This window comes from Salmo trutta, chromosome 14 (assembly GCF_901001165.1).
Source record: "Salmo trutta chromosome 14, fSalTru1.1, whole genome shotgun sequence".
NCBI lineage: Eukaryota > Metazoa > Chordata > Actinopteri > Salmoniformes > Salmonidae > Salmo > Salmo trutta.
Genome location: NC_042970.1, coordinates 26,969,190 through 26,985,906, shown reverse-complemented (window position 1 = coordinate 26,985,906; position 16,717 = coordinate 26,969,190). Strand labels below are relative to the sequence as shown.

The 16,717-nt window shown below is 42.8% G+C and overlaps 1 protein-coding gene across 4 annotated transcripts in view; it reads left to right on the top strand.

Moving 5' to 3' along the window:
• The window catches only part of LOC115207711 (endothelin-converting enzyme 1), a 52,679-nt gene that overhangs the window by 27,647 nt on the left and 8,315 nt on the right, over positions 1-16,717 (top strand). For all 4 annotated transcript variants that reach the window (XM_029775117.1, XM_029775118.1, XM_029775120.1 and 1 more), the window contains 4 exons: positions 8,434-8,646; positions 9,776-9,900; positions 10,144-10,290; positions 10,686-10,751. In XM_029775117.1, the coding sequence (XP_029630977.1) occupies positions 8,434-8,646; positions 9,776-9,900; positions 10,144-10,290; positions 10,686-10,751 (551 nt within the window). The remainder of the gene's footprint in view (positions 1-8,433; positions 8,647-9,775; positions 9,901-10,143; positions 10,291-10,685; positions 10,752-16,717) is intronic.

The window sequence follows — 16,717 nt, the reverse complement described above, 5'->3', positions numbered from 1 at the left end:
GACCTCTAGTCTGTTATAAGAACCGGCACAAGAATGTGCTTTTACTAAACCATTCACCTTTCCAATCCTTTTATTCAGCTATAATTTGAATTGTTGATTAAAAAACAAAACTTCTTGTCCGAAATAAACAGCCTTAGACATGAGACCGAATGGACGAATTGGACTTGGGGTTAGGAATTATTATGCCTCTAAAAATTAAAACATGTTTTCCACATCCTTTCCCGAAATAATGCAAAGGGCGTGGCCAAATGCCGTGGGCTGTCATTCAGCTTTTGCAACTAGTCTCAAATTCCAGAGCACTTTAACAAAATACTGTTATCCACGTTGCAGCCTTATTCGAAAATATATTAAATTGAAAAAAATCCTCATTAATCTACAAATACCCCATAATGACAAAGCAAAAACACGTTTGTAGAAATGTTTGCAAATGTATTAAAAATAAAAACCAGATACCTTATTTACATAAGTATTCAGACCCTTTGCTATGAGACCCAAAATTGAGCTCAGGTGCACCCTGTTTCCATTGATCATTCTTGAGATGTTTCTACAATTTGATTGGAATCCACCTCTGGTAAATTCAATTGATTGGACATGATTTGGAAAGGCACACACCTGTCTATATAAGGTCCCACAGTTGACAGTGCATGTCAGAGCAAAAACCAAGCTATGAGGTCAAAGGAATTGGCCATAGAGCTCCGAGACAGGATTGTGTCGAGGCACAGATCTGGGGAAGGGTACCAAAAAATGTCTGCAGCATTGAAGGTCCCCAAGAACACAGTGGCCTCCATCATTCTTAAATGGATGAAGATTGGAACCACCAAGACTTTTCCGAGAGATGACCGCCTGGCCAAACCAAGCAATTGGGGGAGAAGGGCCTTGGTCAGGGAGGTGACCTAGAACCCGATGGTCACTCTGACAGAGCTCCAGAGTTCCTCTGTGGAGATGGGAGAAACTTCCAGAAGGACAACCATCTCTGAAGCACTCTACCAAATCAGGCCTTTATGGTAGTGGCCAGACGGAAGCCACTCCTCAGTAAAAGGCACATGACAGTCTGCTTGGAGTTTGCCAAAAGGCACCTAAAGGACTCTGACCATGAGAAACACGATTCTCTGGTCTGATGAAACCAAGATTGAACTCTTTGGCCTGAATGCCAAGCGTCACATCTGGAGGAGACCTGGCACCATCCCTACGGTGAAGCATGGTGGTGGCAGCATCATGCTGTGGGGATGTTTTTCAGCGGCAGGGACTGGGTGACTAGTCAGGATTGAGGGGAAGATGAACGGAGCAAAGTACATAGAGATCCTTGATGAAAACCTGCTCCAGAGCGCTCAGGACCTCAGACTGAGGCAATGTTTCACCTTCCAACAGGACAACAACCTAAGCATACAACCAAGACAACACAGGTGTGGCTTCAGGACAAGTCTGAATGTCCTTGAGTGGCCCAGCCAGAGCCCGGACTTGAACCGGATCTAACATCTCTGGAGAGAGCTGAAAATAGCTGTGCAGCCACGCTCCTCATCCAACCTGACAGAGCTTGAGAGGATCTGCAGAGACGAATGAGAGAAACTCCAAGTACAGGTATGCCAAGCTTGTAGCGTCATACCCAAGCGGACTCGAGGCTGTAATCGCTGCCAAAGGTGCTTCAACAAAGTACTGAGTAATGGGTCTGAATACCTATGTAAATGTGATTTAGTTTAAATGTTTATTTTATACATTTGCAAAAATGTTAAAAAAATAATGTGTTTTTGCTTTGTCATTATGGGGTATTGTGTGTAGATTGATGAGGTGAAAAAAACAATTGAATACATTTTAGACTTAGGCTGTAACATAACAAAATATAGAAAAATTCAAGGGGTCTGAATACTTTCCGAATGAACTGTAGATACCAGGGGCAAGAACATGAACAGCTATTGGAATGGGGATAATTAAGTGATAATGCCAAAGAAGCTGGTGTGGAAGATATTGGCACAGGTGTTAGGGCCGTGACAAAGTTGAGGGCCAGCAAACCGTGCCAATATATCCTCCAAACACTGGCTTCGAGGACAATATCCCTTTTATACAAGAAGTTACCAACATATTCAAATAATAATTTAGATATTTTCATTAATGTTATTTTGATAAATGTATTCATACTATTTAATCCTTCCACAAAATATAGTCCCGACACAAATCTAGGGTTGCTACCCTAGCCGGCTGGTCATTCATTCTATCGGTTCAGTTGCCAAAGAGACGCAACCCAATTGTTCAGTCTTTTTGTTCTGTATCTATGGATGCGACCCAGTTGTTCGTTCTAAATGTTCCACTGCAATACTGGCTGGCAATGTTCTTATCCCTTGCTTAGTAGCTAGCCAACTACAGCTAACTTAGTCACTTCAAACATTGCAGCCAGAATAACAATTTCTAGTGACATTTATTTGGATACATCCATAACAATGAGCTAATGATACGCTATTTTGCCTGGCATAGAAAATGTGCTCTCTCGTCGGGACACTGTTGTTCAGAGGAGCTAGCCAACAACACAGCTAATACAATCACTACAAACTGAAGCTGGAAAGACAGCAAACTAGCTGCACTTCGTTTCATTTTACCTGTTTTCTATTGATAGTTATTTGTATGCAGTACCAGTCAAAAGTTTGGACACAACTACTCATTCAAGTGTTTTTCTTTATTTTTTACTATTTTCTACATTGTAGAATTGTAGTGAAGACATCAAAAGTACGAAATAACACACATGGAATCATGTAGTAACCAAAAAAAGTGTTAAATCAAAATATATTTGAGATTCTTCAAAGTAGTCACCCTGCGCCTTGATGACAGCTTTGCACACTCTTGGCATTAGCTTCACCTGGAATTCTTTTCCAACAGTCTTGAAGTTTCCACATATGCTGAGCACTTGTTGGCTTCTTTTCATTTACTCTGCGGTCCAACTCATCCCAAACCATATCAATTGGGTGGAGGTTAGGTGATTTGTGGAGGCCAGGTCATCTGATGCAGCACTCCATCACTCTCCTTCCTGGTCAAATAGCCCTTACACAGCCTGGAGGTGTGTTGGGTCATTGTCCTGTTGAAAAACAAATGATAGTCCCACTACGTGCAAACCAGATGGGATGGTGTGTTGCTGCAGAATGCTGTGGTAGCCATGCTGGTTAAGTTTGCCTTGAATTAAAAAATAAATAAATCAGACAGTCTCACCAGCAAAGCACCCCCACACCATCACACCTCCATGCTTCACAGTGGGAACCACACAGGCAGAGATCATCCGTTCATCTACTCTGCATCTCACAAAGACACGGCGGTTGGAACCAAAAATCTCTAATTTGGACTCAGACCAAAGGATAGATTTCCACCAGTCAAATGTCCATTGCTCGTGTTTCTTGGCACAAGCAAGTCTTTTCTTATTATTGTTGTCCTTTAGTAGTGGCTTCTTGGCAGCAATTCGACCATGAAGGCCTGATTTACGAAGTCTCCTCTGAACAGTTGATGGTGAGATATGTCTGTTACTTGAACTGTGTGAAGCATATATTTGGGCTGCAATCTGAGCTGCAGTTAACTCTAATGAACTTATCTGGTATACATACATACACACACACACACACACACACGTTGAACTCGGAAGCCAAATGCATTAGCCAAATACATTTAAACTCAGTTTTTCACAATTCCTGACATTTAATCCATGTAAAAATTACCTGTTTTAGGTCAGTTAGGATCACCACTTTACTTTAAGAATGTGAAATGTCAGAATAATAGTAGAGAGAATGATTTATTTCAGCTTTTATTTCTTGCATCACATTCCCAGTGGGTCAGAAGTTTACATACACTCAATTAGTATTTGGTAGCATTGCCTTTAAATTGTTTAACTTGGGTCAAACATTTTGGGTAGCCTTCCACAAGCTTCCCACAATAAGTTGAGTGAATTTTGGCCCATTCCTCCTGATAGAGCTGGTGTAACTGAGTCAGGTTTGTAGGCCTCCTTGCTCACACACGCTTTTTCAGTTCTGCCCACAAATTTTCTATGAGATTGAGGTCAGTGCTTTGTGATGGCCACTCCAATACCTTGACTTTGTTGTCCTGAAGCCATTTTGCCACAACTTTGGAAGTATGCTTGGGGTCATTGTCCATTTGCGACCAAGGCTTAACTTCCTGACTGATGTCTAGAGATGTTGCTTCAATATATCCACATCATTTTCCTCTATCATGATGCCATCTATTTTGTGAAGTGCACCAGTCCCTCCTGCAGCAAAGCACCCCAACAACATGATGCTGCCACCCCCGTGCTTCATGGTTGGGATGGTGTTCTTCGGCTTGCAAGCCTCCACCTTTTCCCTCCAAACATAACGATGGTCATTATGGCCAAACAGTTGTATTTTTGTTTCATCAGACCAGAGGACATTTCTCCAAAAAGTACAATCTTTGTCCCCATGTGCAGTTGCAAACCGTAGTCTGGCTTTCTTATGGCAGTTTTGGAGCAGTGGCTTCTTCCTTGCTGAGCGGCCTTTCAGGTTATGTCGATATAGGACTCGTTTTACTGTGGATATAGATACTTTTGTACCTGTTTCATCCAGCATCTTTACAAGGTCCTTTGCTGCTGTTCTGGGATTGATTTGCACTTTTCACACCAAAGTACGCTCATCTCTAGACACAGAATGTGTCTCCTTCCTGAGCAGTATGACGGCTGCGTGGTCCCATGGTGTTTATACTTGCATGCTATTGTTTGTACAGATGAACGTGGTACCTTCAGGCGTTTGGAAATTGCTCCCAAGGATGAACCAGACTTGTGGAGGCCTACAATTTTTTTTCTGAGGTCTTGGCTGATTTCTTTTGATTTCCCCGTGATTCAAGGTAGGCCTTGAAATACATCCACAGGTACACCTCCAATTGACTCAAATGATATAAATTTGCCTAATAGAAGCTTCTAAATCCATGACATCATTTTCTGGAATTTTCCAAGCTGTTTAAAGGCACAGTCAACGTAGTGCATGTAAACTTCTGACCCACTGGAATTGTGAGAAAGGGAACTATAAGTGAAATAATCTGTCTGTAAACAATTGTAAAAATTACTTGTGTCATGCACAAAGTAGATATCCTAACCGGCTTGCCAAAACTATAGTTTTTAACAAGAAATTTGTGGAGTGGTTGAAAAATGAGTTTTAATGACTCCAACCTAAGTGTATGTAAACTTCCGACTTCAACTGTATATACACAGTATGTCCCCCCACTTCTAAAACCAAAGTTGCTCCCCTGGGCATTTCAATGTCATAGATTTAGGTGGTAACTTGAGGAATAGACACCAGCTGGAATGCGGTTTTAACCAATCAGCATTCAGGATTATACCTACCCATTGTATAAATTGGGACAATGACTGACAGTGACCTTGTCTGTGACACAACCTCTCGAGGGGCAGCCCTTCTCTCCTCTATGGAAGCTCCATCTATCTATTTTTCCCTGTTAATTTCTAGAGCTTAGATAGAGAAGTTATTTTTCTCTGAGGTTATATGTTTTGGCAGTTACCTGTAGAAAACAATGGTTTCCAGATGGTCTGAAAACACCCATGTGCGTTTTTGATCTCATACATTTTAGAGGATTTATTTAAGGGCCCTTAAATATAAACTCAGCAAAAAAGAAACGTCCTCTCACTGTCAACTGCATTTATTTTCAGCAAACTTAACATTGTGTAAATATTTGAATGAGCATAACAACAACTGAGACAAACTGAACAAGTTCCACAGACATGTGACTAACAGAAATGGAATTATGTGTCCCTGAACAAAGGGGGGGTAAAAAATCAAAAGTAACAGTCAGTATCTGGTGTGGCCACCAGCTGCATTAAGTACTGCAGTGCATCTCCTCCTCATGGACTGCACCAGATTTGCCCGTTCTTGCTGTGAGATGTTACCCAACTCTTCCACCAAGGCACCTGCATGTTCCCAGACATTTCTGGGGGGAATGACCCTAGCCTTCACCCTCCAATCCAACAGGTCCCAGACGTGCTAAATGGGATTGGGATCCGGGCTCTTCGCTGGCCATGGCAGAACACTGACATTCCTGTCTTGCATTCCTGTCCTCCAAATCAATCCCACTCCAGAATACAGGCCTCGGTGTAACGCTCATTCCTTCGACGATAAACGCAAATCCGACCATCCCCCTGGTGAGACAAAACCGCAACTCGTCAGTTTAGAGCACTTTTTGGCAGTACTTTCTGGTCCAGCGACGGTGGGTTTGTGCCCATAGGCGACGTTGTTGCCGGTGATGTCTGGTGAGGACCTGCGTTACAACAGACCTATAAGCCCTCAGTCCAGCCTCTCTCAGCTTTTTGGGGACAGTCTGAGCACTGATGGAGGGATTGTGCGTTCCTGGTGTAACTCGGACAATTGTTGCCATCCTGTACCTGTTCCGCAGGTGTGATGTTCCAATGTACCGATCCTGTGCAGGTATTGTTACCCATGATCTGCCACTGTGAGGATGATCAGCTGTCTGTCCTGTAGCGCCGTTTTAGGCGTCTCACAGTACGGACATTCCAATTTATTGCCCTGGCCACATCTGCAGTCCTCATGCCTCCTTGCAACATGCCTAAGGCACGTTCACGCAGATGAGCAAGGACCCTGGACATCTTTCTTTTGGTGTTTTTCAGAGTCAGTAGAAAGGCCTCCTTTAGTGTCCTAAGTTTTCATAACTGTGACCTTAATTGCTTACCTTCTATAAACTGTTAGTGTCTTAATGACCGTTCCACAGGTGCATGTTCATTAATTGTTTATGGTTCATTGAACAAGCATGGGAAACAGTGTTTAACCTGTCTGGGAACCTAGTCAACAGCCAGTGGAATCGCGTCGCGCGAAACACAAATACCTCATAAATGCTATAACTTCAATTTCTCAAACATATGACTATTTTACACCATTTTATAGATATACCTCTCTTGAATCGAACCACGTTGTCCGATTTCAAAAAGGCTTTACAGCAAAAGCAAAACATTAGATTATGTTAGGAGAGTACCCTGCCAAAAATAATCACACTGCCATTTTCAAAGCAACTAGCATGCATCACAAATACCCAAAACACAGCTAAATGCAGCACTAACCTTTGACAATCTTCATCAGATGACACTCCTAGGACATCATGTTACACAATACATGCATTTTTTGTTCGATAAAGTTCATATTTATATATAAAAACAGCATTTTACATCGGCGCATGACGTTCAGAAAATATTTTCCCTCAAATGCTTCCGGTGAATCAGCGATACAATTTACAAAATTACTATTCGAAAACATTGTTAAAATGTAATATTGTCATTCAAAGACTTATAGATTAACATCTCGTGAATGCAACCGCATTGCCAGATTTAAAAATAACTTTACTGGGAAATCACACTTTGCAATAAACGAGGTGCTATGCACAGAAAAATAGGCTAGGCGATAAATGTTAGCGCCATCTTGGAACCATCTAAAATCAAATATACTATTGTAAATATTCCCTTACCTTTGATTATCTTCATCAGAAGGCACTTCCAGGAATCCCAGGTCCACAACAAATGTAGTTTTGTTCGAAAAAGTTAATAATTTATGTCCCAATAGCTCCTTCTTGTTAGCGCGTTCCGAAGGCTACTCATAATGTACTGAAGCGCGCGGGACTTGTTGTCACGAATGTGCAAAAAATATATATTTACGTTCGTTCAAACATGTCAAACATTGTATAACATAAATCTTTAGGGCCTTTTTCAATCAGAGCTTCAATAATATTCAAGGCGGACGATTGCATTGTCTTACTAAACATTTTGGAACGAAAGGGTACCCACGGGCGCCCGCGTCATAGTAGTAATGGCCCTCCCCCTATGACCAACTTTCCAGGCCTCTCTTTCGGTCAGTTTTTACCTGAGAAGACTCAAACCACTTTGTAAAGACTTGACATCTAGTGGAAGCCTTAGGAAGTGCTAAATGAATCCTAACTCACGGTGTGTTTCATAGGCAAAGTGTTGAAGGTGATTCCACAAATCAGATTTCCACTTCCTGCATGGAATCTTCAGGTTTTGGCCTGCCATATGAGTTCTGTTATACTCAGACACCATTCAAACAGTTTTAGAAACTTTAGAGTGTTTTCTATCCAAATCTACTAATTATATGCATATTCTAGTTACTGGGCAGGAGTAGTAACCAGATTAAATCGGGTACGTTTTTTATCCGGCCGTGCAAATACTGCCCCCTAGCCCCAACAGGTTAAACCCTTTACAATTATGATCTGTGAAGTTATTTGGATTTTTACTAATTATCTTTGAAAGACAGGGTCCTGAAAAAGGGACGTTTCTTTTTTTGCTGAGTTTACTAGCTGTTTAATCAAAGCGATAGTGTTGTCTAACTGTTGAGGCTGAAGTAGCAGTGTCTGTAAAATATAATTGATACAGTATGTTTAGCTGCTTGTCCCACTCCCTGTTGGCAGCTCACCCGGGTATGTGTCGGACAGAGCCATGCATTACTGTGGCCAGTGCTGTGATTGGAGCCCTGGACCGTTCTGTGGACCCCTGCCACGACTTCTACAGCTTTGCCTGTGGGGGATGGGTAAAGAACAACCCCCTCCCTGAGGGAAAGTCCCGATGGGGTCCCTTCAGCAACCTATGGGAGCGCAACATGGCCGTCATGAAGCACCTGCTAGGTAAGATTCCGCCTTAGGGGATGGGGAGTCCTTAGTTGACCCCCTCACCAACCTAGAGAAATACATTGGAACAGTTATGGCCTAAACTTACCATACCCGAGCATGCAAGGCGTGTGATTTATTTAAGAATGCATTGTTTTGAATTATAATGACCCAACCGAAGCCAGGTGGACGGGTTGTCCACTTTGACATCGCTCTCAATTAGAACGCTTCTCTATTTTTCTGTTGGCACTGTAGTCACACAAAACAAATTGTCATTCACCATTTTCTAGCTAATTTGAATGGGAAGAGGTTGCTTAAGGTTTTACCATACATGCTAAATAAGACCAATTTATCCACTTATGGAAACAACCTCACTATAAGCAAAGATGATTGGAGATTTGAACTATCCTGCTAGCATGGTCACTGCTCTGCCTGTCCCATCCTTTCCACTTGCCTCGCTCTGCTTGCCCGCTTCTGGTGAGTTTAGTCCTTATTGCCTCACTGTTCTTTATACATGTATGTTATAGTTACGTTCCCCAGCAAGAAAACCAAACATTTTGCTCAAACAGAAGGGTGAACTAACAAAAAGTCATTAACCAACAACCAAAACAAAACTGGTGGGGTTCTGAAAGACACTTACGAGGGTGTCCACTAAAAGTTGACTAGCAACAACAACTGGAACCTAAAATTCACCCACCATGAGCGCCTACTACATTTGCCCAAGAAGAGGCTAACAAACACACGACACTTAAAGACAGAAAGCAAACCAAACAGTGGAGCAAAACAAACAGGGAAGATCCTATAAAGGATTGTTTGTCTAGAACTCAAAATAGGGAGCGCCAACTTAAGCTGTTAACCATCCACATCTCTCAAGACAAATGGAGCACTAGGCCAGCCACTCTGAAATAGCACCTGGGCCTGCACAGGTGAAACATCTTCCCACTAACGAGATGGCAACCAGCACAGGTGTAGCATATACTGACTATAACAAGGTGACCCCAATCGGTGCGCCCTATGTGATAACGAGCTATACGTTCTAAAGTACAACCTCAAAACATAAATGGAAAAATGAAAGCCTATAACAGTTATCCTTTTCTTGTAAGAGAAGTTTGGAGAAAACTTAACTGTAAAATGTTGTGAATGGCAGAGAACACCACCATGAAGGGGCTGAGCAAGGCTGAGGAGAATGCCCAGATGTATTACAAGGCATGTATGAATGAGACTAAGATCGAAGAGTTAGGAGCTCAGCCTTTACAGGAGCTCATCAATCAGGTGAGTTCACTCCTCGAGGCATCCTCATCCAGTCGTCTGACATGGCCCAATGTAGCTATAATGTCACAATTTGATGTGCTAACATATTCTTTGACATAGTTAATTTAAATAGTTAACCAATTTTTTGATTATTATTATTATTATTTGAATTTATCCTTGATGTATCCATTGCCCTAATATTAAGGAACTCTCAGGGTTTAAGTGAGCCTCTCTCTGAAGGAGATCATACATTTTACTTTACAGACGGGAGGATGGGCCCTAACTGGCTCCTGGGACAACAACAATTTCCAGGAGGTTCTACGCACAGTGTCAGCCAACTACCATTGCTCCCCCTTCTTCACTGTCTTTGTCAGCACAGACTCCAAGTGCTCCAACCACAATATTATCCAGGTGAGAGGATAGCCAGTCACCCCAGTGGCTCCAGGCTTAGACTGTGCCTCAGGCCCAGACAGTGGCTCTAGGCCCAGCTACTCCCAGAGGCCTTCTCCTCACTTATTTAGCTGTTGATTTACATTCCTCTTTACATTTGGTAGAACTTTCATCAAACATCACTTATCCCCAGATCTACTCAGGGAGGATTTACATGCACATTTACCTGCTCTTTCTTTTTAAAGGGAATGTTATAAATTGTATGGTTAATCGAAGCTGCAGTATACTGTAGATCCTGCAATACTACACTGTCAAAGCTAGAGTGGAGACCCAGGCTCACTTTGCTCAGAGCACTGAAATGTTTCAATAGGGTGTGAGCTGGTAATCATGCACTGTTCCTCTTACCTTCTGTACAGGTGGATCAATCTGGGCTGGGGCTCCCCTCTCGGGATTATTACCTCAACAAAACTGCCAATGCAAAGGTACTGACAGGTGGCTGCACTATGGCTCAAGGTGTTTAACTGGGTGAATGTGCTTAAAAATTGTAGCATGATGAAAGACAGGGTAAGGGAGGACTTAAAATAGATCAGTGCCTTGATACAAAGGCCAGATTAAATTAGGAAATTCATTCACAAATTGGCACAGTCCTACTGAGAAACGTATCTCGCTAGATATGTGTTTCAGTAGTTATGGTTTCCATCCAGTGGCGACAGATTTGCAGGCGACTATTTTAAAATGTACACTACCATTCAGAAGTTTGGGGCCACTTAGAAATGTACTTGTTTTTGAAAGAAAAGCAAAAAAATTGGTCCATTTTAAAATAACATCAAATTGATCAGAAATACAGTGTAGACATTGTTCATGTTGTAAATGACTATTGTAGCTGGAAACAGCAGATTTTGTATGGAATATCTACAGTTGAAGTCGGAAGTTTACATACACCTTAGCCAAATACATTTAAACTCAGTTTTTCACAATTCCTGACATTTAATCCTAGTAAAAATTCCCTATCTTAGGTCAGTTAGGATCACCACTTTATTTTAAGAATGTGAAATGTCAGAATAATAGTAGAGAATGATTTATTTCAGCTTTTATTTCTTTCATCACATTCCCAGTGGGTCAGAAGTTTACATACACTCAATTAGTATTTGGTAGCGTTGCCTTTAAATTGTTTAACTTGGGTCAAACGTTTCGGGTAGCCTTCCACAAGCTTCCCACAATAAGTTGGGTGAATTTTGGCCCATTCCTCCTGACAGAGCTGGTGTAACTGAGTCAGGTTTGTAGGCCTCCTTGCTCGCACACGCTTTTTCAGTTCTGCCCACAAATGTTCTATGGGATTGAGGTCAGGGCTTTGTGATGGCCACTCTAATACCTTGACTTTGTTGTCCTGAAGCCATTTTGCCACAACTTTGGAAGTATGCTTGGGGTCATTGTCCATTTGGAAGACCCATTTGCGACCAAGGCTTAACTTCCTGACTGATGTCTAGAGATGTTGCTTCAATATATCCACCTAATTTTCCTTTCTCATGATGCCATCTATTTCGTGAGTTGCACCAGTCCCTCCTGCAGCAAAGCACCCCCACAACATGATGCTGCCACCCCCGTGCTTCATGGTTGGGATGGTGTTCTTCGGCTTGCAAGCCTCCCCCTTTTTCCTCCAAACATAACGATGGTCATTATGGCAAAACAGTTCTATTTTTGTTTCATCAGACCAGAGGACATTTCTCCAAAAAGTATCATCTTTGTCCCCATGTGAAGTTGCAAACCGTAGTCTGGCTTTTTATGGCGGTTTTGGAGCAGTGGCTTCTTCCTTGCTGAGCGGCCTTTCAGGTTATGTCGATATAGGACTCGTTTTACTGTGGATATAGATACTTTTCTACCTGTTTCCTCCAGCATCTTTACAATTTCCTTTGCTGCTGTTCTGGGATTGATTTGCACTTTTCACACCAAAGTACGCTCATCTCTAGAAACAGAATGTGTCTCCTTCCTGAGCGGTATGACGGCTGCGTGGTCCCATGGTGTTTATACTTGCGTACTATTGTTTGTACAGATGAACGTGGTACCTTCAGGCATTTGGAAATTGCTTCCAAGGATGAACCAGACTTGTGGAGGTCTACAATTTGTTTGAGGTATTGGCTGATTTCTTTTCCATTTTTCCCATGATGTCAAGCACAGAGGCATTGAGTTTGAAGGTAGGCCTTGAAATACATCAACAGGTACACCTCCAATTGACTCAAATGATGTCAGTCTGTAAACAGTTGTTGGAAAAATGACTAGTGTCTTGCTCAAATCAAATGTATTTATATAGCCCTTCTTACATCAGCTGATATCTCAAAGTGCTTTACAGAAAACCAGCCTAAAACCCCAAACGGCAAGCAATGCAGGTGTAGAAGCACGGAGGCTAGGAAAAACTCCCTAGAAAGGCCAAAACCTAGGAAGAAACCTAGAGAGGAACCAGGCTATGAGGGGTGGCCAGTCCTCTTCTGGCTGTGCTGGGTGGAGATTATAACAGAACATGGCCAAGATGTTCAAATGTTCATAAATGACCAGCATGGTTAAATAATAATAATAATCACAGTAGTTTTTTTATTTATTTAATTTCACCTTTATTTAACCAGGTAGGCAAGTTGAGAACAAGTTCTCACTTACAATTGCGACCTGGCCAAGATAAAGCAAAGCAGTTCAACACATACAACAACACAGAGTTACACATGGAGTAAAACAAGCATACAGTTAATAATACAGTAGAAAAATAAGTCTATATACAATGTGAGCAAATGAGGTGAGATAAGGGAGGTAAAGGCAAAAAAGGCCATGGTAGCAAAGTAAATACAATATAGCAAGTAAAACACTGGAATGGTAGATTTGCAGTGGAAGAAAGTGCAAAGGAGCTAAATAAATAAATACAGTAGGGAAGAGGTAGTTGCATGGGCTAAATTATAGATGGGCTATGTGTCACGGCAGTTTAAAGGATCGGACCAAGGCGCAGCGTGTTTGTAGTTCCACATATTTATTATTACCGTGAAACGTTTGCAATACTCCAAAAAACTTGAAACAACAAAACAACAAACTGTGACGCAGAGAGAAAACACACTACTCAAAAATGAACAACCCACAAACACAAATGAAAAAAAAAACTACATAAATATGATCTCCAATTAGAGACAACGAGAACCGGCTGCCTCTAATTGGAGATCCTCCCAACAACCCCAACATAGAAAAATAAACCTAGAAAAACAACATAGAAACAGAACAAGAAAACCACCCCCTGTCACGCCCTGACCTACTCTACTATAGAAAATGACATCTTACAAGGCTCAGGACGTGACACTATGTACAGGTGCAGTGATCTGTGAGCTGCTCTGACAGCTGGTGCTTAAAGCTAGTGAGGGAGATAAGTGTTTCAGAGATTTTTGTAGTTCGTTTCAGTCATTGGCAGCAGAGAACTGGAAGGAGAGACGACCAAATGAGGAATTGGCTTTGGGAGTGACCAGAGAGATATACCTGCTGGAGCGCGTGCTACAGGTGGGTGCTGCTATGGTGAGCAGAGATAAGGGGGGACTTTACCTAACAGGGTCTTGTAGATGACCTGGAGCCAGTGGGTTTGGCGACGAGTATGAAGCGAGGGCCAGCCAACAAGAGCGCACAGGTCGCAGTGGTGGGTAGTATATGTGGCTTTGGCGACACAACGGATGGCACTATGATAGACTGCATCCAGTTTATTGAGTAGGGTATTAGAGGCTCTTTTGTAAATGACATCGCTGAAGTTGAGGATCGGTAGTATGGTCAGTTTTACGAGGGTATGTTTGGCAGCATGAGTGAAGGATGCTTTGTTGCGAAATAGGAAGCCAATTCTAGATTTAATTTTGGATTGGAGATGTTTGCTGTGAGTCTGGAAGGAGAGCTTACAGTCTAACCAGACACCTAGGTATTTGTAGTTGTCCACATATCTAAGTCAGAACCGTCCAGAGTAGTGATGCTGGACGGGCGGGCAGGTGCAGGCAGCGATCGGTTGAAGAGCATGCATTTAGTTTTACTTGTATTTTAGAGCAGTTGGAGGCCACAGAAGGAGAGTTGTATGGCATTGAAGCTCGTCTGGAGGGTTGTTAACACAGTGTCCAAAGAAGGGCCAGAAGTATACAGAATGGTGTCGTATGCGTAGAGGTGGATCAGAGACTCACCAGCAGCAAGAGTAACATCATTGATGTATACAGAGAAAAGAGTTGACCCAAGAATTGAACCCTGTGGCACCCCCATAGACTACCAGAGGCCCGGACAACAGGCCATCCGATTTGACAAATTGAACTCTATCAGAGAAGTAGTTGGTGAACCAGGCGAGGCAATCATTTGAGAAACCAAGGCTATTGAGTCTGCCGATGAGGATGTGGTGATTGACAGAGTCGAAAGCCTTGGCCAGGTCAATGAATACGGCAGCACAGTATTGTTTCTTATCGATGGTAGTTACGATATCGTTTAGGACCTTGAGCGTGGCTGAGGTGCACCCATGACCAGCTCTGAAACCAGATTGCATAGCGGAGAAGGTGCGGTGGGATTCGAAATGGTCGGTATTCTGTTTGTTGACTTGGCTTTCGAAGACCTTAGAAAGGCAGGGTAGGATAGATATAGGTCTCTAGTAGTTTGGGTCAAGAGTGTCCCCTCCTTTGAAGAGGGGGAAGACAGCAGCTGCTTTCCAATCTTTTGGAATCTCAGACGACACGAGAGGTTGAACAGGCTAGTAATAGGGGTTGCAACAATTTCGGCAGATAATTTTAGAAAGAAAGGGTCCAGATTGTCTAGCCCGGCTGATTTGTAGGGGCCCAGATTTGTAGCTCTTTCAGAACATCAGCTGACTGGATTTGGGAGAAGGAGAAATGGGGAAGGCTTGGGCGAGTAGTTGTGGGGGGTGAAGTGCTGTTGACCGCGGTAGGGGTAGCCAGGTGGAAAGCATGGCCAGCCGTAGAAAAATACTTATTGAAATTCTCAATTATAGTGGATTTATCGGTGGTGACAGAGTTTCCTATCCTCAGTGCAGTGGGCAGCTGGGAGGAGGTGTTCTTATTCTCCATGGACTTTAGTGTCCCAGAACTTCTTTGAGTTTGTGTTGCAGGAAGCAAATTTCTGCTTGAAAAAGCTAGCCTTGGCTTTTCTAACTGCCTGTGTATATTGGTTTCTAACTTCCCTGAAAAGTTGCATATCACGGGGGCTGTTCGATGCTAATGCAAAACGCCACAGGATGTTTTTGTGTTGGTTAAGGGCAGTCAGGTCTGGAGAGAACCAAGGTCTATATCTGTTCCTGGTTCTAAATTTCTTGAATGGGGCATGCTTATTTAAGATGGTGAGGAAGGAATTTAAAAAAAATAACCAGGCATCCTCTACTGACGGGATGAGGTCAATATCCTTCCAGGATAACCGGGCCAGGTCGATTAGAAAGGCTTGCTCACTGAAATGTTTCAGGGAGCGTTTGACAGTGATGAGTGGAGGTCGTTTGACCACTGACCCATTACGGATGCAGGCAATGAGGCAGTGATCGCTGAGATCTTGGTTGAAAACAGCAGAGGTGTATTTAGAGGGCAAGTTGGTTAGGATGATATCTATGAGGGTGCCAGTGTTTATGGCTTTGGGGTGGTACCTGGTAGGTTCATTGATAATTTGTGTGAGATTGAGGGCATCAAGCTTAGATTGTAGGATGGCTGGGGTGTTAAGCATGTCCCAGTTTAGGTCACCTAGCAGCACGAGCTCTGAAGATAGATGGGGGGCAATCAGTTCACATATGGTGTCCAGAGCACAGCTGGGGGCAGAGGGTGGTCTATAGCAGGCGGCAACGGTGAGAGACTTGTTTTTAGAGAGATGGATTTTTAAAAGTAGAAGTTCAAATTGTTTGGGCACAGACCTGGAGGGTATGACAGAACTCTGCAGGCTATCTCTGCAGTAGATTGCAACACCGCCCCCTTTGGCCGTTCTATCTTGTCTGAAAATGTTGTAGTTGGGGATGAAGATTTCAGAGTTTTTGGTGGACTTCCTAAGCCAGGATTCAGACACGGCTAGGACATCCAGGTTGGCAGTGTGCTAAAGCAGTGAATAAAACAAACTTAGGGAGGAGGCTTCTAATGTTAACATGCATGAAACCAAGGCTATTATGGTTACAGAAGTCATCAACAGAGAGCGCCTGGGGAATAGGAGTGGAGCTAGGCACTGCAGGGCCTGGATTCACCTCTACATCACCAGAGGAATAGAGGAGGAGCAGCATAAGGGTACGGCTAAAAGCAATGAGAATTGGTCGTTTATGACGTCCCGAATAGAGAGTAAAAGGAGCAGGTTTCTGGGGGGCGATAAAATAGCTTCAAGGTATAATGTACAGACAAAGGATGTACATTATAGGATGTGAATACAGTGGAGGTAAACCTAGGCATTGAGTGATGATGAGAGAGATAGTGTCTCTAGAAACATC